This window comes from Anolis sagrei, chromosome 12 (assembly GCF_037176765.1).
Source record: "Anolis sagrei isolate rAnoSag1 chromosome 12, rAnoSag1.mat, whole genome shotgun sequence".
Taxonomy (NCBI): Eukaryota; Metazoa; Chordata; class Lepidosauria; order Squamata; family Dactyloidae; genus Anolis; species Anolis sagrei.
Window position 1 is genome coordinate 19,772,610 of NC_090032.1, and position 25,000 is coordinate 19,797,609.

The 25,000-nt window shown below is 45.7% G+C and overlaps 2 protein-coding genes across 3 annotated transcripts in view; both read left to right on the forward strand.

Annotated features, from left to right (window-relative positions):
* LOC137097727 (uncharacterized) overlaps window positions 1-24,325 on the forward strand; it is a 25,177-nt gene extending 852 nt beyond the window's left edge. Inside the window, exons 2-3 of the mRNA XM_067472539.1 lie at window positions 15,311-15,395; window positions 22,742-24,325. Coding sequence (XP_067328640.1) covers window positions 15,311-15,395; window positions 22,742-23,376 — 720 coding nt within the window. The 3' untranslated portion in view covers window positions 23,377-24,325. The remainder of the gene's footprint in view (window positions 1-15,310; window positions 15,396-22,741) is intronic.
* A 5-nt stretch (window positions 24,326-24,330) lies between these two features.
* The window catches only part of SIPA1 (signal-induced proliferation-associated 1), a 54,397-nt gene continuing 53,727 nt past the window's right edge, over window positions 24,331-25,000 (forward strand). For both annotated transcript variants that reach the window (XR_010910399.1, XM_060758328.2), the window contains exon 1: window positions 24,331-25,000. This exon is cut by the window's right edge and continues 489 nt beyond it. Coding sequence is in view for 1 of the 2 variants with exons in the window: in XM_060758328.2 (XP_060614311.2) it covers window positions 24,586-25,000 (415 nt within the window). In the remaining variant the exon portion in view is untranslated.

Consider the following 25,000-nt stretch of genomic DNA (forward strand, 5'->3'; position numbering starts at 1 on the left):
GGCGCACACAAAAAAAAAGCCTTTGCGGCGCGCGTCCCCGCTTGGCAGGCAACCTTGCAGCTGGGATTAAGCTGGGCTAAGAGGCGGGCACGCGCCTCGGGGAAAAGGCGAGGGAGGGGGGAAGAGTGGGGCGCGCCCCCGAGGAAAGCTGCCTCTGGTTTCCCTCCAGTGCGCGCCCCCGTTTCCCCCCCAGCTATTGTGTGGGGCCAATATCTATCTATCTATCTATCTATCTATCTATCTATCTATCTATCTATCTATCTATCTATCTATCTATCCCTCTATCTATCCCTGCCTTTGGGTTTTCCCTTCTCCAGCTCAGCCAGGAACAACAATAACAACAATAATAATGGGTTGCTGTTAGTTTTCCAGGCTGTCTGTCCATATTCCAGAAGCATTCTCTCCTGACGTTTCGCCCACACCCATAGCAGGCATCCTCAGAGGTTGTGAGGTCTCTTGCAAATGGGTTGCTGTGAGTTTTCTGGACTGTCTGTCCATATTCCAGAAGCATTCTCTCCTGATGTTTCTCCCACACCCATGGCAGGCATCCTCAGAGGTTGTGAGATCTCTTGCAAATGGGTTGCTGTGAGTTTTCCAGGCTGTATGTCCATATTCCAGAAGCATTCTCTCCTGACGTTTCGCCCACACCTATGGCAGGCATCCTCAGAGGTTGTGAGGTCTGTTTGCAAATGGGTTGCTGTGAGTTTTCTGGGTTGTATGGGCCGTGTTCCAGGAGCATTCTCTCCTGATGTATGGGCTGTGTTCCAGAAGCATTCTCTCCTGACGTTTTGTCCACACCTATGGCCGGCATCCTCAGAGGTTGTGAGGTCTGTTTGCAAATGGGTTGCTGTGAGTTTTCTGGGTTGTATGGGCCGTGTTCCAGAAGCATTATCTCCTGATGTATGGGCCGTGTTCCAGAAGCATTCTCGCTTGTTGTTTTGCCCACATGTTCCAGGAGCATTCTCTCCTGACGTTTCGCCCACACCTATGGCAGGCATCCTCAGAGGTTGTGAGATCTCTTGCAAATGGGTTGCTGTGAGTTTTCCGGGCTGTATGTCCATGTTCCAGAAGCATTCTCTCCTGATGTTTCGCCCACACCTATGGCAGGCATCCTCAGAGGTTGTGAGGTCTCTTGCAAATGGGTTGCTGTCAGTTTTCTGGGCTGTATGTCCATGTTCCAGGACCATTTACTCCTGACGTTTTGCCCACATGTTCCAGGAGCATTCTCTCCTGATGTATGGGCCGTGTTCCAGAAGCATTCTCTCCTGGTGTTCCGCCCACATGTTCCAGGAGCATTCTCTCCTGACGTTTCGCCCACACCTATGGCAGGCATCCTCAGAGGTTGTGAGGTCTCTTGCAAATGGGTTGCTGTCAGTTTTCTGGACTGTCTGTCCATATTCCAGGAGCATTCTCTCCTGACGTTTCACCCACACCTATGGCAGGCATCCTCAGGGGTTGTGAGGTCTCTTGCAAATGGGTTGCTGTGAGTTTTCCGGGTTGTATGGGCCGTGTTCCAGAAGCATTCTCTCCTGACATTTCACCCACATGGACGCAGTGGGTTAAACCTCTGTGCCGGCAGGACTGAAGACCGACAGCTGCAGGTTCAAATCCGGGGAGAGGCGGATGAGCTCCCTCTATCAGCTCCAGCTCCTCATACGGGGACATGAGAGAAGCCTCCCACAAGGATGATAAAAACATCAAATCATCCGGGCGTCCCCTGGGCAACGTCCTTGCAGACGACCAATTCTCTCACACCAGAAGCGACTTGCAGTTTCTCAAGTCACTCCTGACATGACAAAAAACAAACAAACCACATGTTTCAGGAGCATTCTCTCCTGACGTTTCGCCCACACCTTTGGCAGGCATCCTCAGAGGTTGTGAGGTCTCTTGCAGATGGATTGCTGTGAGATTTCTGGACTGTCTGTCCATATTCCAGAAACATTCTCTCCTGACGTTTCGCCCACACCTATGGCAAGCATCCTCAGAGGTTGTGAGGTCTCTTGCAAATGGGTTGCTGTGAGTTTTCTGGACTGTATGTCCATTTTCCAGAAGCATTCTCTCCTGACATTTTGCCCACATCTATAGAAGGAACACTCTGTTGGACAGGTTGCAATTAATCACCTTGATTACCATTGCAAGGGCCCACCAGTTAAACCGCTGAGCTGCTGAAATTGCTGACCGAAAGGTTGCAGGTTTGAATTCGGGGAGCAGGGTGAGCTCCCTCTGTCAGCCCCAGCTCCTGCCAACCTAGCAGTTTGAAAACATGCAAATGTGAATAGTATTATTATAGGTAGGTAATGGTTTTCCCTTGACATGAAGTCCAGTCGTGTCCGACTCTGGGGTGTAGCGCTCATCTCCATTTCTAAGCCAAAGAGCCGGTGTTGTCTGTGGACACCTCCAAGGTCATGTGGCCAGCATGACTGCATGGAGCGCCGTTATCTTCCTGCCGAAGCGGTACCTATTGATCTACCCACATTTGCAGGTTTTCGAACTGCTAGGTTGGCAGGAGCTGGGGCTAACAGCGGGAGCTCATCCCGCTCCCCGGATTCGAACCTGCGACCTTTCGGTCAACAAGCTCAGCAGCTCAGCGCTTTAACCCACTGCGCCACCTTGATTTTGTCAGCGTTGATTGTGTTTAAGTGTAGGCCAAGGTCTTGAGGCACTGCACCCAGTGTGCCCATCACCACTGGGACGCCCTTGACTGGCTTGTGCCAGAGTCTTTGCAGTTCGATCTTTAAATCCTCATATTGTGTCAGCTTTTCCAGTTGTTTCTCTTCAATCCTGCTGTTGCCTGGGATTGCAACATTGACGATCCATACTTGATTTTTTAACACAAATCGTGAGGTCAGGAATATTTCTGTTGTTGTTAGTATTATTATTATTTAACTGACCTAAAAACACAGTATGACACAGCAAACGAGATGTATATGCTGGATTTTATATCACAAAATCACAAGTTGAATACGACCCAATCATCCCTAGGACTGTGTGATGTTTATTATTATTATTATTATTATTATTATTATTATTATTATTATTATTATTATTTGAAACACAAGATGAGTCCACAGCAGACAAGATCACTATGCTGGCTGTTGTATTGGATCACACATTCAACACTTCCCAAGTGTCTATTATTATTATTATTATTATTATTATTATTATTATTTATTTTGTTGTTCTTGTTATTTAAACACAACAAAATTAGCACACAGCAAACATGATCACTATGTTGGCTGTTGTATTGGATCACACGTCGGACACTTCCCAAGTGTCTATTATTATTATTATTATTATTATTATTATTAGGGTTGTAGGTCTTCTGAATGTGCACAGACTACGTTATCATAGGCATATCGGAGTTCTATAACAGACATTGCAGGTCTTCTTCTGAAGGTGCACAAACTACGTTATCATTGGCATATTGGAATTCTATAATAGATGTTGTAGGTCATTTGAATGTGCACAGACTATGTTATCATCGTCATATCAAAGTTCTATAACAGACATTGTAGTTCTTCTGAAGGTGCACAGACTATGTTATCATTGGCATACTGGAATTCTATAATAGATGTTGTAGGTCATCTGAATGTGCACAGACTACGTTATCATAGGCATATCGGAGTTCTATAACAGACATTGCAGGTCTTCTTCTGAAGGTGCACAAACTACGTTATCATTGGTATATTGGAATTCTATAATAGATGTAGGTCATCTGAATGTGCACAGACTATGTTATCATCGGCATATTGGAGTTCTATAACATGTTGTAGGTCATCTGAATGCCCACAAACTACGTTATCATTGTCATATTGGAGTTCCATAACAGACATTGTAGTTCTTCTTCTGAAGGTGCACAGACTATGTTATCATTGGCATATTGGAATTCTATAACAGACATTGTAGGTCTTCTTCTGAAGGTGCACAGACTATGCTATCATTGGCATATTAGAATTCTATAATAGATGTTGTAGGTCATCTGAATGTGCACAGACTACATTATCATCGGCATATCAAAGTTCTATAACAGACATTGTAGGTCTTTTTCTGAATGTGCATAGACTGTTATCATCGGCATATTGGAGTTCTATAACATGTGGGTCATCTGAATGCACACAGACTACATTATCATCGTCATATCGGAGTTCTCTAACAGACACTGTAGTTCTTCTTCTGAAAGTGCACAAACTACGTTATCATCGGCATATTGGAATTCTATAATAGATGTTGTAGGTCATCTGAATGTGCACAGACTACGTTATCATCGGCATATCAGAGTTCTATAACAGACTGTGTAGGTCTTCTGAATATGCACAGACTATGTTATCATCATCATATCGGAGTTCTATAACAGACGTAGGTCTTCTGAAGGTGCACAGACTACATTATCATCGGCATATTGGAATTCTGTAATAGATGTTGTAGGTCATCTGAATGCACACAGACTATGTTATCATCGCCATATTGGAGTTCTATAACAGACATTGTAGTTCTTCTTCTGGAGGTGCACAGACTGCATTATCATTGGCATACTGGAGTTCCATAACAGACATTGTAGGTCTTCTGAATGTGCACAGACTATGTTATCATCGGCATATTGCCAAGTAGGTCAGGCTGGGAAGAAGGGGGCCAAGCTTCCCAATCTACGTTGTCAAATGGATGTCGTTTGGCACAACCGTCAGGGCTCCATGCCAGGAATCCTAAGAGTCGTTGCTCTCGTACGGTCTTTCGCCTTCCCTGCCCCAAAAGGGCTGGTGCCTCCCCCAAACTACTGCTCCCAAAATCCCTTAACCGTTCTTGCTTCCGTGCCAAATCCTTCTCAATGCCTCCCTGTCCGCATTGCAACGCCAGCTAGAGCCTGACGCATCCCGAATGGCACTCTCTGCCCTTTGCATGCCCCTTGGCACAAGGAGAAAGCCCCTTATTCATCGGCTGTTGGAAAGCCGGCCGCAGGAGGACCTGCTTTGCATTGCCCAAAGACTGGTAGGAAACCATCAAGGCCATCTGGTCCAAGAAAACACCACCAAAGCCCTCCCAACAGGTGGCCATCAATAATTCCGGAGAAGGGACCTCCACCAGACTCCCAAGACAGGTCTTACCAAGCAAACGAGGCTCGTTTCTCTGTCATTTGTATGGCGATCAGGATGAAACTTGGCACGCTTGTACGCAACACTGATGGCTTTAAGCCAGCCAAGTTTCGGAACGTTTCCTTCACCCAGTGATTTTTTAGCATTTTTTAAAAAATGTGTTTACAAAAGTAATGCATTCAGAGGAGTCAGAAGTAGCAACTGAGGATAAGGAATTATGTGAAGAGCTGAGTTATAAGGAAGGTTCCCATGAGAACCCATCTGTAACTAAAGAGATCAACAAAAGCCTATCGGAACTGAAAATAGATTGCGCCGTTCAGAGAGATTGAACTATCCGGATGAAACTTGGCACGCTTGTACACAACACTGATGACTTGAAGCCTGCCAAGTTTCAGAACGTTTCCTTCACCCAGTGATTTTTTAGGATTTTTAAAAAAATGTGTTTACAAAAGTAATGGATTCAGAGGAGTCAGAAGTAGCAACTGAGGATAAGGAATCAAGTGCATCGTTCAGAGAGATTGAACTATCAGGATGAAACTTGGCACGCTTGTACACAACACTGATGACTTTAAGCCTGCCAAGTTTCAGAACATTTTCTTCACCCAGTGATTTTTAAGGATTTTTTTAAAAACGTGTTTACAAAAGTAATGCATTCAGAGGAGTCAGAAGTAGCAACTGAGGATAAGGAATTAAGTGAAGAGCCGAGTGATAACGAAGGTTCCCATGAGAACCCATCTGTACAGAGATCAACAAAAGCCTATAGGAGCCAAAAATAGATTGCGCCGTTCAGAGAGATTGAACTATCCGGATGAAACTTGGCACGCTTGTACACAACACTGATGACTTTAAGCCTGACAAGTTTCAGAACATTTCCTTCACCCAGTGATTTTTTAGGATTTTTTTTAAAAATGTGTTTACAAAATTAATGCATTCAGAGGAGTCAGAAGTAGCAACTGAAGATAAGGAATTAAGTGAAGACCACAATTCAAGAGAGATATTGACAAGCTGGAATGTGTCCAGAGGAGGGCGACTAAAATGATCAAGGGTCTGGAGAACAAGCTCTATGAGGAGCGGCTTAAGGAGCTGGGCATGTTTAGCATGATAGCCATGTATAATATGTGAGAGGAAGCCACAGGGAGGAGGAGGGAGCAAGCTTGTTTTCCGCTTCCTTGGAGACTAGGACGCAATGGAACAATGGCTTCAAACTACAAGAGAGGAGATTCCATCTGAACATGAGGAAGAACTTCCTGACTGTGAGAGCCGTTCAGCAGTGGAACTCTCTGCCCCGGAGTGTGGTGGAGGCTCCTTCTTTGGAAGCTTTTAAACAGAGTCTGGATGGCCATCTGTCAGGGGTGATTTGAATGCAATATTCCTGCTTCTTGGCAGAATGGGGTTGGACTGGATGGCCCAGGAGGTCTCTTCCAACTCTTTGATTCTATGATTCTATGATAAGGAGGGTTCCCATGAGAACCCATCTGTAGATACAGAGATCAACAAAAGTCTTTGTTTACAAATCGGAGCTGAAAATAGATTGCGTCGGTCAGAGAGATTGAACTATCAGGATGAAACTTGGCACGCTTGTACACAACACTGATGACTTTAAGCCTGCCAAGTTTCAGAACATTTACTTCACCCAGTGATTTTTTAGGATTTTTTAAAAAACGTGTTTACAAAAGTAATGCATTCAGAGGAGTCAGAAGTAGCAACTGAGGATAAGGAAATAAGTGCGTCGTTCAGAGAGACATCCATACTTGCCTCATGCAGACAAGAGTTCTTCCTCTCACCCTGCACTTTATTCCGCAGATATATATCTAGGAGTCAGAAGTAGGAGTCAGAAGTAGCAACTGAGGATAAGGAATTAAGTGAAGAGCTGAGTGATAAAAGTAGCCAGTGGCAACATTCACACTTGCCTCATGCAGACAAGAGTTCTTCCTCTCACCCTGCACTTTATTCCGCAGATATATATCTAGGAGTCAGAAGTAGGAGTCAGAAGTAGCAACTGAGGCTAAGGAATTAAGTGCGTCGTTCAGAGAGATTGAACTATCAGGATGAAACTTGGCACGCTTGTACGCAACACTGATGACTTTATGCATGCCAAGTTTCAGAACATTTCCTTCACCCAGTGATTTTTTAGGATTTTTTTAAAAAACGTGTTTACAAAAGTAATGCATTCAGAGGAGTCAGAAGTAGCAACAGAGGATAAGGAATTAGCATAGCACCATATCAGTATCATATATTGCTATATTGTACTATACCATTATATGGTAATATTATTAGTAATACTACTTAAAAAGCCAAAAAAATACATTACAATGCACGCGCAAAACCACATATATATACACAAAAACACATATATGCATACACACACACAAAACACATACACAGAAAGGAGGAAGGAAGGAAAGAAAGAAAGGTAGAGAAGGAAGGAAGAAGGAGGGAAAGAGAGAGGGAAGGAAAAAAAGAAGGGAAGGAGGGAGAGAAAGAGGGAAGGAGAGAAGGAAGGAAAGAGAAGGGTAGAGAAGGAAGGAAGGAGAGAAAGAGGGAAAGAGAGAAGGAAAGAAAGAAAGATAGATAGAGAAGGAAGGAAGGAGGGAGAGAAAGAGGGAAAGAAGGAGGGAAGGAGAGAAAGAAAGAAAAAGGCAGAGAAGGAAGGAAGGAGAGAAAGAGGGAAAGAAGAAAGGAAAGGAGGAGAGAAGGAAAGAAAGAAGGGTAGAGAAGGAAGGAAGAGAAGGAGGGAAAGAGGGAAGGAGAGAAGGAAGGAAAGAGAGGGGTAGAGAAGGAAGGAAGGAAGGAGGGAAAGAGGGAAAGAAGAAGGGAAAGAAGAAGGGAAAGAAGGAGGGAAAGAAGGAGGGAAAGAAAGGTATAGAAGGAAAGAAGGAGAGAAGGAAGGAAAGAAGGAAGGAGAGAAAGAAGGAAAGAAAGAAGGGTAGAGAAGGAAGGAAGGAGAGAAGGAGGGAGAAAAAGAGGGAAGGAGAGAAGGAAGGAAAGAGAAGGGTAGAGAAGGAAGGAGGGAGAGAAAGAGGGAAAGAAGAAGGGAAAGAAAGGTAGAGAAGGAAGGAAGGAAGGAAAGAGGGAAAGAAGAAGGGAAAGAAGGAGGGAAAGAAAGGTATAGAAGGAAAGAAGGAGAGAAGGAGGGAAAGAAGGAAGGAGAGAAAGAAGGAAAGAAAGAAGGGTAGAGAAGGAAGGAAGGAAGGAAGGAAGGAGAGAAGGAGGGAGAAAAAGAGGGAAGGAGAGAAGGAAGGAAAGAGAAGGGTAGAGAAGGAAGGAAGGAGGGAGAGAAAGAGGGAAAGAAGAAGGGAAAGAAAGGTAGAGAAGGAAGGAAGGAAAGAAGGAGGGAAAGAAGGAGGGAAGGAGAGAAAGAAGGAAAAAAGAAAGAAGGGTAGAGAAGGAAGGAAGGAAGGAGAGAAGGAGGGAGAAAAAGAGGGAAGGAGAAAAGGAAGGAAAGAGAAGGGTAGAGAAGGAAGGAAGGAGGGAGAGAAAGAGGGAAAGAAGAAGGGAAAGAAAAGTAGAGAAGGAAGGAAGGAAAGAAGGAGGGAAAGAAGGAGGGAAGGAGAGAAAGAAGGAAAGAAAGAAAGAAAGAAGGGTAGAGAAGGAGAGAAGGAGGGAGATAATGAAATAAAAAAGTGAAAGAGGGAAGGAAGGAGAGGAATGAAAGAGAGAAAGAGGGAGGGAAAGAAGGAAGGGAAGAGACAAGGAAGGATGGAACCAAAGAGCAAAGGAAGCGAGAAAAGAAACAGGTAGAGAAGGAAGAAAGAAGAAGGGAAAGAAAAAGAGGGAAGGAGAGAGAGAGAGAAAGAAAGGAGGGATACTATACCATTATATGGTAATATTATTAGTAATATTCCATGTAATATTAAATATATTGTAATATCACATGATTATTATTATATTATATGACATTATAATATGAATATAATATGAAGATAACTTTGCAAACTCTCGACTCTCGGTTGCTGCGTTTGCGGCATTGTTTGCGCCCGCATTGTGCGAAGGTCGCCTGCTCTTTCCTGAGGATGTTGTGCGCAAAGGGGTGTGTGTGTGTGTGTGTGTGTGTACGTTTTTTGTTCTGTTTCTTTCGCCAGGAAGAGGAAGAAACCGAAAGGCAGCCCTAGCCCAGTGGTGTGTATGTCTATGCGCTTCCCATTTGCGCCATATTTCCTGTGCTGGCAGGAAGTCGGACGCTGGGTCGGCGTAGACAGCAAGCCAGTTTGCACCGTTAATTGCGCCCAAAAGTGACTTTTCCTTTGGCCGGGTGAGAATGCCGCATTGGGGGGCATTGGGGGGGGGGGGTCTGGAATATTGGGGTGGGGGGCACTGTAATTTCCTCCGAAACGATCACGAAACAAGACAAGAAGGCGACAATATTTTGAAAGACGTCACGTTGAGAAAGGGCCGAGCTTGGCACTGAACTGCTAAACATAAGCATCCAATGTCAGCCCCAGCTCCTGCCAACCTAGCAGTTCGAAAACATGCAAATGTGAGTAGATCAATAGGTACCGCTCCGACGGGAAGGTAACGGCGCTCCATGCAGTCATGCTGGCCGCATGACCTTGGAGGTGTCTATGGACAACGCCGGCTCTTCGGCTTAGAAATGGAGATGAGCACCACACCCCAGAGTCGGACACGACTGGACTTAATGTCAGGGAGAAACCCGCTCCGGTGGGCGCTCCATGCAGTCATGCTGGCCACATGACCTTGGAGGTGTCTATGGACAACGCCGGCTCTTCGGCTTAGAAATGGAGATGAGCACCACACCCCAGAGTCAGACACGACTGGACTTAATGTCAGGGAGAAACCCGCTCCGGTGGGCGCTCCATGCAGTCATGCTGGCCACATGACCTTGGAGGTGTCTATGGACAACGCCGGCTCTTCGGCTTAGAAATGGAGATGAGCACCACACCCCAGAGTCGGACACGACTGGACTTAATGTCAGGGAGAAACCCGCTCCGGTGGGCGCTCCATGCAGTCATGCTGGCCGCATGACCTTGGAGGTGTCTATGGACAACGCCGGCTCTTCGGCTTAGAAATGGAGATGAGCACCGCACCCCAGAGTCGGACACGACTGGACGTAATGTCAGGGAGAAACCCGCTCCGGTGGGCGCTCCATGCAGTCATGCTGGCCACATGACCTTGGAGGTGTCTATGGACAACGCCGGCTCGTCGGCTTAGAAATGGAGATGAGCACCAACTCCCAGAGTCGGACACGACTGGACTTAATGTCAGGGAGAAACCTTTACCTTTACTAATATAATATATTGTGTGTGTGTGTGTGTGTATATATATATATATATATATATATATATATATATATATATATATGTATATATATAATATTATAATGTAATGCAATATAATACTACTAATAATATGATACATGTATCTTCTTACCTAATTGGATTTACCTATTCCTTTAAAGTGCTTTTTACTTATCTATATCAATAACAATGTAACGTTCGTTTGTGGGATGAACAGAACTCCAAAACCACCGGAAGAATTGACACCAAATTTGGACACAAGACACCTAACAACCCAATGTATGTCCTTCACTCCAAAAAAATTATTTTTGCTATTTGGGAGTTGTAGTTGCTGGGATTTATAGTTCACCTACAATCAAAGAGTGCTCTGAACCCCACCAACGATGGAATTGAACCAAACTTGGCACCCAGTTCTCCCATTACCAACGCTGTGATAAGATCCTCCGTTGTGCATGTGGCAGGGATCAGGCTGCATTGTAGTCAGTGGTCAGTGGTTTGCTCTTCTCCGCACTCGCATGTCGTGGACTCCACTTGGTGGCCCCGTTTCTTGAGGTTGGCTCTGCATCTCGTGGTGCCAGAGTCTGTTCGGTGCCTTCCAAGTCGCCCAGCCTTCTGTGTGCCCAGGAGGAAGTCTCTCATCCGGTCTCAGCCACTGATTGAGATTCCAGGTTTTTGCCTGCCACTTTTGGACTCTTGCTTGCTGAGGTGTTCTTGTGACTATCTCAATCTTAGGAAGCTTCAATGTGCTGTCCCAACTTACCTATACGAATGTGTCTCTCCTTATGAACCTTCCAGGAATGTCGTGTTCTTGTGTTATATTGTTTTGCTGTATTATGTGGAAAGGAGTGCTAGAGTTAGGTGTCATCTGCATATGCATGTTATCACACTCCAGGCACTGGTTTAGCACAGGAACTGCTTCCTTGAAATTAGGTGGAAAGGAGTGATAGAGTTGGGTGTCATCTGCATACACAGGTCACCGCACTCCAAGCACCAGCTTAGCACAGGATCAACTTCCTTGGAATTAGGTGGAAAGGAGTGATAGAGTTGGGTATCATCTGCATACACATGTTTTCACACCCCTGGCATTGGTTTAGCATAGGAACGGCTTCCTTGGAAGTAGGTGGAAAGGAGTGATAGAGTTGGGTATCATCTGCATACACATGTTTTCACACTCCAGGCACTGGTTTAGCACAGGAACGGCTTCCTTGGAATTAGGTGGAAAGGAGTGAAAGAGTTGGGTGTCATCTGCATACACACGTTATCACACCCCAGGCACTGGTTTAGCAGAGGCTCAACTTCCTCGGAATTAGGTTGATAGGAGTGATACAGTTGGGTGTCATCTGCATATACATGTTATCACACTCCAAGCTCCAGCTTAGCACAGGATCAACTTCCTTGGAATCAGGTGTAAAGGAGTGATAGAGTTGGGTGTCATCTGCATATACATGTCACACTCCAAGCACTGGTTTAGCACAGAAAGCAATTCCTTGGAATTAGGTGGAAAGGAGTGATAGAGTTGGGTGTCATCTACATACATAGGTTACCACACCCCAGACACTGGTTTAGCATGGGATCAACTTCATTTGAATTAGGTGAAAGTGATAGAGTTGGGTATCATCTGCATACACATGTCACCGCACTCCAAGCACCAAAGAGCGATCAACTTCCTTGGAATTAGATGTAGAGGAGTGATAGCGTTGGGTGTCATCTGCATATACATGTTATCACACTCCAGGCACTGGTTTAGCACAGAAAGCAATTCCTTGGAATTAGGTGGAAAGGAGTGATAGGGTTGGGTGTCATCTACATACATAGGTTACCACACCCCAGACACTGCTTTAGCACAGGATCAACTTCATTTGAATTAGGTGAGAGTGATAGAGTTGGGTGTCATCTGCATACACATGTCACTGCACTCCAGGCACCAAGGAGGGATCAACTTCCTTGGAATTAGGTGGAAAGGGGTGATAGAGTTGGGTGTCATCTGCATACACATGTCACCGCACTCCAAAATTCCAGGTGAACTCTTCCAGCAGTTTCATGTATATCCTCATGCCAGTTTGAGCACTGGGAATTGTAGTCCAACCCACCCTATTGCCAAGCTCAAATGCATGGCTGAACTAAGCAAGCCATGCCTGGCATTATCAATTGTTGTTGTTGTTGTTGTTGTTGTTATTTCCTGAAGGAGCCATGATCAAGGCCCTGTCCCACAAGAGAACCCTGGTTGCTATCTTAGGCCGGCTGGATGCAACGAAGGGAAGGGAAGGTTTGCTCTCGGAGGAAGGAAATCGCCATTAACAAATGCATTCATTCCGCAGCCGACGACAACAACGACAACGACAACAGGAAAAAAGGCCAAGGAAGGGAAAGGCAAAGATGGCGATGGAGCCGGGGTTACACACAAGGAAATATAGAATCCTAGGTTTGGAAGAGATTCCAAGGACTATCTAGTCCAAGCATGACCAAACTTTGGCCCTCCAGGTGTTTTGGACTACAACTCCCACAATTCCTAACAGCCGATAGGCAAACTTCGGCCCTCCAGGGCAAATTTCCGAACTCTATCACTCTTGCCCAGCTAATTCCAAGAAAATCCTGTGCTAAACCAGTGCTTGGAGTGTGGTGACATGTATATGCAGATGACACCCAACTCTATCACTCCTTTCCACCTAATTCCAAGGAAGTGGATCCTGTGCTAAACTGGAGCTTGGAGTGTGCTAACATGTATATGCAGATGACACCCAACTCTATCACTCCTTTCCACCTAATTCCAAGGAAGTGGATCCTGTGCTGAACTGGTGCTTGGAGTGTGATAACATGTGTATGCAGATGACACCCAACTCTATCACTCCTTTCCACCTAATTCCAAGGATGTCAGTTTGTGAAGTGTGATAACTTGTGTATGCAGATGACACCCAACTCTATCACCCCTTTCCACCTAATTCCAAGGAAGCCGTTCCTGTGCTAAACGAGTGCCTGGGGTGTGAAAACATGTGTATGCAGATGACACCCAACTCTATCACTCCTTTCCACCTAATTCCAAGGAAGTTGATCCTGTGCTAAGCTGGAGCTTGGAGTGTGATAACATGTATATGCAGATGACACTTGGAGTGTGATAGCATGTATATGCAGATGACACCCAACTGTATCACTCCTATCAACCTAATTCCGAGGAAGTTGAGCCTCTGCTAAATCAGTGCCTGGGGTGTGATAACATGTGTATGCAGATGACACCCAACTCTATCACTCCTTTCCACCTAATTCCAAAAAAAGCAGTTCTTGTGCTAAACTAGTGCCTGGAATGTGGTGACATGTATATGCAGATGACACCCAACTCTATCACTCCTTTCCACCTAATTCCAAGGAAGTTGATCCTGTGCTAAGCTGGAGCTTGGAGTGTGATAACATGTATATGCAGATGACACCCAACTCTATCACTCCTTTTCCACCTAATTCCAAGGAAGCCGTTCCTGTGCTAAACCGGTGCCTGGAGTGTGATATGTGTGTATGTAGATGACACCCAACTCTATCACTCCTTTCCACCTAATTCCAAGGATGTCAGTTTGTGAAGTGTGATAACTTGTGTATGCAGATGACACCCAACTCTATCACCCCTTTCCACCTAATTCCAAGGAAGCCGTTCCTGTGCTAAACCGGTGCCTGGAGTGTGATATGTGTGTATGTAGATGACACCCAACTCTATCACTCCTTTCCACCTAATTCCAAGGAAGCCATTCTTTGAAGTGTAGTAACTTGTGTATGCAGATGACACCCAACTCTATCACTCCTTTCCACCTAATTCCAAAAAAAGCGGTTCTTGTGCTAAACTAGTGCCTGGAATGTGGTGACATGTATATGCAGATGACACCCAACTCTATCACTCCTTTCCACCTAATTCCAAGGAAGTTGATCCTGTGCTAAGCTGGAGCTTGGAGTGTGATAACATGTATATGCAGATGACACTTGGAGTGTGATAACATGTATATGCAGATGACACTTGAAGTGTGATAACATGTATATGCAGATGACACCCAACTCTATCACTCCTTTCCACCTAATTCCAAAAAAAGCGGGTCTTGTGCTAAACTAGTGCCTGGAATGTGGTGACATGTATATGCAGATGACACCCAACTCTATCACTCCTTTCCACCTAATTCCAAGGAAGTTGATCCTGTGCTAAACCAGTACCCGGAGTGTGATAACATGTGTATGCAGATGACACCCAACTCTATCACTCCTTTCCACCTAATTCCAGGGAAGGGGATCCTATGCTTAACCTGTGCCTGGAGTGTGGTGATATGTGTATGCAGGTGACACCCAACTGTATCACACATTTCCACCTAATTCCAAGGAAGCCATTCCTGTGCTAAACCAGTACCTGGAGTGTGATAACTTATGTCTATCCATCTGAACATTAGGAACATCCATCTGAACACGAGGAAGAACTTCCTGACTGTGAGAGCTGTTCAGCAGTGGAACTCTCTGCCCCGGAGTGTGGTGGAGGCTCCTTCTTTGGAAGCTTTTAAACAGAGGCTGGATGGCCATCTGTCAGGGGTGATTTGAATGCAATATTCCTGCTTCTTGGCAGAATGGGGTTGGACTGGATGGCCCATGAGGTCTCTTCCAACTCTTTGATTCTATGATTCTATGATTCTATGTATGCAGATGACACCCAACTTGGAAAAAGGGATATGAGTTTCAAAGGCCATTTTTGTGTATTTACTGTATTTTAATTCCGTTTTTATATAAATAGAGATGATCAATAATCATAATTGAAGGAGGCAGAAAAGAGGTAATCGCACCCGATGAAGAATGAGGCCGTTCAGCTCAATTTCCGTTCTGTCCCCAACTTTCTGGCATTGCGTATAGACGGCACATCACAACAATGTGGGCGAAGGAGACAACAAAGATGTGGTTGGAAATGTATTTAAACCCAATGTGAACTTGGAACCTTTCTCTTTTGGTTCGCAGGTGTCGAAAAATGCAGAAACCCACTCGACGTGTGAGAAACGGCCGTTGAGGATATCCCGCTCTCTCAATTTCCACCCACACAGAGGTGCGAGGATGCTTTTCTCTCTTTTTTCTCTCTGTATACTTTCCTGTGCGAAATCTCTCACTCGCCCCAGAGATAGGGAATTGGCCCATTTTTGAGTCTGTTCAGTCTGTTCAGCGCCTTCCAAGTCACCCAGTCCTCTGTGTGCCCAGGGGGGAGTCTCTCATTGGGTATCAGCCATTTTGTTTGAGCCTGCCACTTTTGGACTCTCGCTTGCTGAGGTGTTCCAGCAAGTGTCTCTGTAGATCTTAGAAAACTATTTCTTGATTTAAGTCGTTGGCGTGCTGGCTGATACCCAAACAGGGGATGAGCTGGAGATGTCTCTGCCTTGGTCCTTTCACTATTGGCTGCTCCTTCCCGGCGGATGTCAGGTGGTGCAATACCGGCTAAGCAGTGTAATTTCTCCAGTGGTGTGGGGTGCAGACACTCCATATCTCATGAAGAGCCACATCCACTGTTTTAGTGTGGTGAGATGTGTTCCACACTGGGCATGCATACTCAGCAGCAGAGTAGCACAGCGCAAGGGCAGATGTCTTCACTGTGTCTGGTTGTGATCCCCAGGTTGTGCCAGTCAGCTTTCGTATGATATTGTTTCTAGCGCCCACTTTTTGCTTGATGCTCAGGCAGTGCTTCTTGTAGGTCAGAGCACGGTCCAGAGTGATTCCCAGGTATTTGGGTGCGCTGCAATGCTCCAGTGGGATTCCTTCCCAGGTAATATTCCTCAGAGCTCGGGATGCTTCTCTGTTCTTGAGATGAAATGCACATGTCTGTGTTTTGGATGGATTAGGGATCAGCTGGTTTTCCCTGTAATAGGCAGTAAGAGCACCTAGAGATTCGGAGAGCTTCTGTTCAACCATCTCAAAGCTCCCTGCTTGAGTGGTGATGGCACGATCATCAGCATAGATGAAACTCTCTGTCCCTTCTGGCATTGGCTGGTCATTTGTGTCGATGTTGAACATGGATGGAGCAAGCACGCTCCCCTGAGGCAGGCCGTTCTTCTGTTTCCGTCATCTGCTTCAACAAAAAAGCTCCTGTTCTGTAGCTGATTTTCTTGAGTGGTGATGGCATGATCATCAGCATAGATGAAACTCTCTGTCCCTTCTGGCAGTGGCTGGACATTTGTGTCGACGTTGAACATGGATGGAGCAAGCACGCTCTCCAGAGGCAGGCCGTTCTTCTGTTTCCGTCATCTGCTTCAACAAAAAAGCTGCAGCTGCTGCAAAGTCAATCAGTGAGGGTATCGGCGTAGAGGCAGCAAGTGTAGATGCACCCTTATTCGCTAAACGTCAGGGTGGAAGTGGGAATAAATGGCAACGTTGACTCTGGTGGGAATAAACCTAGTGAGTCAAGGTTGCCGCTGTCCCCGAACCGAGGCGGTCGCTTCACTTCCGCTCACCGGAGAGGAAGTGCATTGAAGCCAGACTTCTGCAAACGATCAAAGAACAGACACAGTTTCCTGTCACCCTCTGGACAGATGACGGTGAGGAACAGGCAAAAGGGAACTCTGTCGGTAAACGAGGTTTTGCTTTGGCCGTACGTACGCTTGGTTTTCTATAATTGGGATTTAGTTGTGTTGTCGAAGGCTTCCATGGCCGGCATCAGTGGTTTGCTGTGAGTTTTTTGGACTGTCTGGCCATATTCCAGTAGCATTCTCTCCTGACGTTTTGCCTGCATCTGTGGCAAGTATCCTCGGACGTTTGTTCACAGGTCTGTTGGAAGTGAGGCAAGTGGAGTGTGTATATATACATATACATACACACACACACACGCACACACAAAAACATAAATACATGCACACACATATATACATATACACACACATATATACACATACATACACACACACTTAAATACATACATACACACACATATATACACATAGATACACACACACATAAATAGATACATATACACGTATATATATACACATACATACACACACATATATACACATACATACACACACATAAATACATACATACACACACATATATACACATACATACACACACACACATAAATAGATACATACACACACATATATACACATACATACACACACACATAGATACATACACACATATATATACACATACATACACACACATATATACATACACACATATATACACATACATACACACACATAAATACATACACACACACATATATACACATACATACACACACATATACATACATACACACATATATACACATACATACACACACATATATATACACATACATACACACACACACACACATAAATAGATACATACACACATATATATACACATACATACACACACACATATATATACATACATACACACATATATACACATACATACACACATAAATACATACATACACACACATATACACATACATACACACACATATATACACACACATACATATACACACACAGAGCTGTGGAATGATGTCCAGGGTGGGAGATAGAACCCTTGTCTATGGAAACAAGTGTGGATGCTGCAATTAGCAAGATTGAATGGCATTAAGCAGCCATGAAGATGCAAAGTCAGTCAGTGAGGGTCTCTGCATAGAGGTAGCAAGTGGAGTGTGTGTATATATATATATAGCTGTGGAATAATGTCCAGGGTGGGAGATAGAACCCTTCTCTGTATAAAGCAAGTGTGGATGTTGCAATGAGCAAGCTTGTATAGCATTGAGTAGACATGAAGCTGCAAAGCCAATCAGTGAGGGTATCTGCATGGAAGTAGAAAGTGGAGTGTGTATATTCCCGTGGAATAATGTCCAGGGTGGGAGGATGAATCCTTGTCTGTATAAAGCAAGTGTGGATGTTGCAATGAGCAAGCTTGGGTTAGCATTTTAATTGCCATGTAGCTGCAAAGTCAATCAGTGAGGGTATCTGCATAGTGTTGGCAAGTGGAGTGTGTATATATATGTGTGTGTGTGTGTGTGAAATAATGTCCAGGGTGGGAGAAAGAACCCCGTCTGTGTAAAGACAGTGTTAATGTTGCAGTGAACAAGCTTGAATAGCACTGAGTAGCCATGAAGCTGCAAAGTCAATCAGTGAGGGTATTTGCATAGAGGTAGCAAGTGGAGTGTACCTATATCCCCGTGGAATGATGTCCAGAGCGGGAGAAAGAACCCTCATCTGTATAAAGCAATTGTGAGTGTTGCAATGAGCAAGCTTGAATAGCATTGAGTAGCCTTGCAGCTGCAAAGTCCATCTGTGAGGGTATCGGCATAGAGGTAGCAAGTGGAGCGTATATATAGTTGTGGAATAAGGTCCAGGATGGGAGACAAAACCCTTATCTTTGTAAAGCAAGTGTGAATGTTGCAATGAGCAAGCTTGAATAGCATTGAGTCGACATGAAGCTGCAAAGTCAATCAGTGGGGGTATCTGAATACAGGTAGCATATGGTGTGCATATATACCTGTTGGATAATGTATTGGATGGGAGAAAGATACTTTGTCTGTATTTAGCAAGTGTGGTTGTTGCAATGAGCAAGCTTGAACAGCATTGAGTAGCCATGAAGCTCCAAAGTCAATCAGTGAAGGTATTTACATAGCTGTTGTTTCCTGGAGACATTTAAGACATTGAAACCTGTGGAATTATGTCTTGGATGGGAGAAAAATCCTTTGTATAAAGCAAATGTGGATGTTACAATGAGCAATCCTGAATAGCATTGAGTAGCCATGAAGCTGCAAAGTCAATACGTGAGGGTATCTGCATAGAGGTAGCAAGAGGAGTGTATATATAATGTTTTGGATGGGAGGAAGATACTTTGTCTGTATTTAGCAAGTATGATTGTTGCAATTTGGCAGGCTTGAGTAGCCATGAAGCTCCAAAGTCAATCAGTGAAGGTATTTACATAGCTGTTGTTTCCTGAAGACATTTAAGACATTGAAATTTAAGAGACTGAAATATCATAAGCTCCCGTTACCCATGACAACTGGGATAAAACTAGCATAGCAACATAAAATTAAAAACTTACACCAGAGTGTGTGTTTGTGGGTGTTTGTATGGAATTTTCCAGGATGGGAGAAAGAACATCCACACTTGTTGTCTGTGTAAAGAAAATCTGAATGTTCCAATTAGCAAGCTTGAATAACATTGAGTAGCCGTGAAGCTGCAAAGTCAATCAGTGAGGGTATTGGCATAGAGGTAGCAAATGGAGCGTGTGTATATCTGTGGAAATATGTCCAGGGTGGGAGAAAGAACTTTTGCCTGTTTGCAGCAAAGGTGAATGTTGCAATGAGCAAGCTTGAAAAGTATTGAGTAGCCATGAAGCTGCAAAGTCAACCAGTGAGGGTATCAGCATAGAGGAAGCAAGGGGGTGTATATATAATGTTTTGAGGGTATCAGCATAGAGGAAGCAAGTGGGGTGCATATATAATGTTTTGGATGGGAGAATGATACTTTGTATTTAGCAAGTGTGGTTGTTGCAATGAGCAAGCTTGAATAGCATTGAGTAGCCTTGCAGCTGCAAAGTCAATCAGTGAGGGTACCGGCATAGAGGTAGCAAGTGGAGCGTGTATATATCTGTGGAAAAATAATGTCAGTGAGGGTATTTTCATAGAGGTAGCAAGTGATATATACACACAATGTCCAGGGTGGGAAGACGAACCCTTGACTGTCTGAAGCAAGTGCGAATGTTGCACTGAGCAAGCTTGAATAGCATTGAGTAGCCGTGAAGCTGCAAAGTCAATCAGTGAGGGTATCGGCGTAGAGGTAGCAAGTGGAGTGTGTATATGTTGTTCATTCGTTCAGTCGTCTCCGACTCTTCGTGACCTCATGGACCAGCCTACGCCAGAGCTCCCTGTCGGCCGTTACCACCCCCAGCTCCCTCAAGGTCAGTCCAGTCACTTCAAGGATGCCATCCATCCATCTGGCCCTTGGTCGGCCCCTCTTCCTTTTGCCTTCCACTTTCCCCAGCATCATTCCCTTCTCTAGGCTTTCCTGTCTCCTCATGATGTGGCCAAAGGACTTCAACTTTGTCTCTAGTATCTTTCCCTCCAGTGAGCAGTCGGGCTTTATTTCCTGGAGGATGTCCAGGGTGGGAGAAAGAACCCTTGTCTGTTGAAGCAAGTGTGGATGTTGCAATGAGCAAGCTTGAGTTAGCCCTTGAGTAGCCATGAAATTTGCAAAGTCAATCAGCGAGGGTATCTACATTGAGGTAGTAAGTGGAGCGTGTATATATCTGTGGAAAAATGTCCAGGGTGGGAGAAAGAACCTTTGCCTGTTTGAAGCAAGTGTGGATGTTGCAATGAGGAAGCTTGAATAGCATTGAGTAGCCATGAAGCTGCAAAGTCAACCAGTGAGGGTATCGGCATAGAGGTAGCAAGTAGAGTGTGTATATATATGTGGAAAAATGTCCAGGGTGGGAGAAAGAACCTTTGCCTGTTTGAAACAAGCATGAATGTTGCAATGAGCAAGCTTGAATAGCATTGAGTAGCCATGAAGTTTGCAAAGTCAATCAGTGAAGATATCTGCATCGAGGTAGTAAGTGGAGTGTGTGTGTATCCCTGTGGAAAAATTTCCAGGGTGGGAGAAAGAACCTTTGCCTGTTTGAAGCAAGTGTGGATGTTGCAAAGAGCAAGCTTGAGTTAGCCCTTGAGTAGCCATGAAGTTTGCAAATTCAGTCAGTGAGGGTATTTTCATAGAGGTAGCAAGTGATATATACACACAATGTCCAGGGTGGGAAGACGAACCCTTGACTGTCTGAAGCAAGTGCGAATGTTGCACTGAGCAAGCTTGAATAGCATTGAGTAGCTATGAATCTGCAAAGTCAATCAGTGAGGGTATCGACATAGAGGTAGCAAGTGGAGTGTGTATATATCTGTGGAAAAATGTCCAGGGTGGGAGAAAGAACTTTTGCCTGTTAGAAGCAAGGGTGAATGTTGCAATGAGCAAGCTTGAAAAGTATTGAGTAGCCATGAAGCTGCAAAGTCAACCAGTGAGGGTATCAGCATAGAGGAAGCAAGGGGGGTGTATATACAATGTTTTGAGGATATCAGCATAGAGGAAGCAAGTGGGGTGCATATATAATGTTTTGGATGGGAGAACGATACTTTGTCTGTATTTAGCAAGTATGGTTGTTGCAATGAGCAAGCTAGAATAGCATTGAGTAGCCTTGCAGCTGCAAAGTCAACCAGTGAGGGTATCGACATAGAAGTAGCAAGTGGAGTGTGTATATATCTGTGGAAAAATGTCCAGGGTGGGAGAAAGAACCTTTGCCTGTTTGAAGCAAGTGTGGATATTGCAATGAGCAAGCTTGAAAAGTATTGAGTAGCCATGAAGCTGCAAAGTCAACCAGTGAGGGTATCAGCATAGAGGAAGCAAGGGGGGTGTATATACAATGTTTTGAGGGTATCAGCATAGAGGAAGCAAGTGGGGTGCATATATAATGTTTTGGATGGGAGAACGATACTTTGTCTGTATTTAGCAAGTATGGTTGTTGCAATGAGCAAGCTAGAATAGCATTGAGTAGCCTTGCAGCTGCAAAGTCAACCAGTGAGGGTATCGACATAGAAGTAGCAAGTGGAGCGTGTATATATCTGTGGGAAAATGTCCAGGGTGGGAGGAAGGACCTTTACCTGTTTGAAGCAAGTGTGGTTGTTGCATTGAGCAAGCTTGAATAGCATTGAGTAACCTTGCAGCTTCAAAGTCAACCAGTGAGGGTATCGGCATTGAGGCAGCAAATGGAGTGTGTATATATCTGTGGAAAAATGTCCAGGGTGGGAGAAAGAACTCTTCTGTGTTTGAAGCAAGTGTGGATGTTGCAACGAGGAAGCTTGAATAGCATTGAGTAGCCTTGCAGCTGCAAAGTCAATCAGTGAGGGTATCGGCATAGAGGCAGCAAGTGGAGTGTGTATATATCTTTGGAAAAATGTCCAGGGTGGGAAGACATGTGTTGGTTTGGGAGAGTGACCGCAACTCCCTTCCCCCTTAGAATGCACATTTCCCTCCCTGCTTAAGCAGATGGCCTTTGGCGAGGGATGGAGAGGTGTTTGGCTCATCTTCGCCTTTGCTTGACCATCTGCATGGCTGTTTCCCGGACGCTGATTGGGAACGACAAAGAGTTTGGACGGGTGGGTGGGGATGAAATGCTCCATCAAGCAAGTAGGCTAATCAGCTCTCGGCTTCGGCAGGATTTCAGCCTAAGCGGGCGGCGGGTGCAAAGCGAGGTGCGCGGGAGCGTCCGACGGCGAGAGTGCTCCTAGGTACGTGCAGAGCGGCAGGACTGACTTGGGCGCAACACGGAGTAGCCTTTTCCGCACTTCGTTTTGGTCTTGTGCGCTGCTCCAGGTTTGTGTATGTTTTCCTAAATTCTCATATTATTTTTTAATTACAGGAACTCGTTTGCAAAATGTCTCGGCGACTCGACCCCTTCCTGGCGGTTCTCGAGATGCCGAGAGACCCGGGTTTGGTCTGCTGACGGTCTTCATCGTCGTTTCGGTGCCGGAAGTCGAATACTCGCTCCATAAAGGCTTTGGAAGCCCTGCCCCATGGGAGGAGCACAGAACTCTTCCGCCAAAGAGACCCCGCCCTGTCCTTTCCGAAGGACTTGATTGGACAGGAGGGCCAAACGGTGGAGCGGTGTTCCCAAGGATTGGAAGCCGAGCGGAGTTTCCCGTTAATCAGAAGCGAGGTGTCGATTCCACCGATCGGAAGCGGAGCATCATTTCTAACGATCGGAAGCGAGGTGTTGATTCCACCAATCGGAAGTGGAGTGTCTTCCCTACCAGTCAGAAGCGAGGTGTCGATTCCACCGATCGGAAGCAGAGCGTTATTTCTACCGATCGGAAGTGGAGTGTCTTCTCTACCAGGCAGAAGCGAGGTGTCGAATCCACTGATCAGAAGCGGATCAGCAAGGTATTGATTCCACTGATCGGAAACGAAGCGTCCTTTCTACTAATCGGAAGCGAGGTGTCAATTCAACCGATCAGAAGTGGAGCGTCATTTCTACCCATCAGAAGCAAGGTGTAGATTCCACCGATCAGAAGCGGAGCGTCATTTCTACCCATCAGAAGCAAGGTGTAGATTCCACCGATCGGAAGTGGAGTGTCATTTCTACTAATTGGAAGTGAGGTGTCGATTCCACTGATCGGAAGCGGAGCGTCATTTCTACCAATCAGAAGTGGGGTGTCGATTCCACCGATTGGAAGTGGAGTGTCATTTCTACCAATCAGAAGTGAGGTGTTTATTCCACCAATCGGAAGTGGAGTATTATCTCTACTAATCAGAAGCGAGGTGTTGATTCCACCGATTGGAAGCGGAGCGTCATTTCTACCAATCAGAAGTGGGGTGTCGATTCCACCAATCAGAACCAGAGCGTCCTTTCTACTAATCGGAAGCAAGGTGTTGATTCCACCAATCGGAAGTGAAGTGTCATCTCTACCAATCGGAAGCAAGGTGTTGATTCAACCGATCAGAACCAGAGCATCCTTTCTACTAATTGGAAGTGAGGTGTCGATTCCACCGATTGGAAGTGGAGTGTCTTCTCTACCAGTCAGAAGCGAGGTGTCGATTCCACCAATCAGAAGCGGAGTTTCATTTCTACCAATCAGAAGCGAAATTTGATTCCACCGATCTGAAGTGGAGAGTCCTCTACTAATCAGAAGCAAGGTGTTGATTCCACCAATCGGAAGTGGAGCGTCATCTCTACCAATCAGGACTGAGGTGTTGATTCCACCAATCGGAAGCGGAGTGTCATTTGTACTAATCAGAAGTGAAGTTTGATTCCACCGATCTGAAGTGGAGAGTCGTCTCTACTAATCAGAAGTGAGGTGTTGATTCCACCGATCGGAAGTGGAGCGTCATCTCTACTAATCAGAAGTGAGGTGTTGATTCCACCGATCTGAAGTGGTGTGTCATTTCTACCCATAAGAAGCAAGGTGTCGATTCCACCAATCGGAAGCGGAGTGTCATTTCTGTCAATCGGAAGCGAGGTATCGATTCCACCGATTGGTAGCGGAGTGTCATTTTTGTCAATCATAAGAAGAGCTTCGTTTCCACCAGTTGTCATTCCCACAGAGCAGAAGTGGAGCGTCGTTTCCACAAATCATTGACCCTGCCGATCAGAATCGGATCTGGAATCCCGGGTCTTCCTTTGGACGGCTGCCACCGACCAGAAGCGGATCTGGAATCCCGAGCGGACGGTCGACAGCCCGGACGCGAGGTGGAGGCCAGGGGGCGATGCAGTCAGACGACCTCTTCATCCGCAAGATCCGACGCCACACGAACCGCCCGCCGCTTCCGTCCCTCTCCTTCGACACTTTCCGGACCAACAAGTCCTCCCCGGCGGGCGAGGGCCCCCTCGCGGGGCATTACGGACCTACTCCGCTGAGGTCGCCGAGGCGCAGCTACCTCATGCATCGCAGCAACAGCGACGTGACTCTGAGCGAAGGGGAGCTCGCCGTTTCCGCTCCGGCTGCTCCTAGTTCCCCTGGGGGCGGACCCGGACTCCTTCGCAACAGTAGCCCCAACTCGTCCGTCAAGGGTTCGGCACCTCCTCGGGCTCGGGCACACAGCCATGAAGAACCCCGAGCCGGTAGCCCAACCGCTCGCCGTTTCCGGGACCCTTTGCTCCTCCTCGGACTCTCGACCAGCG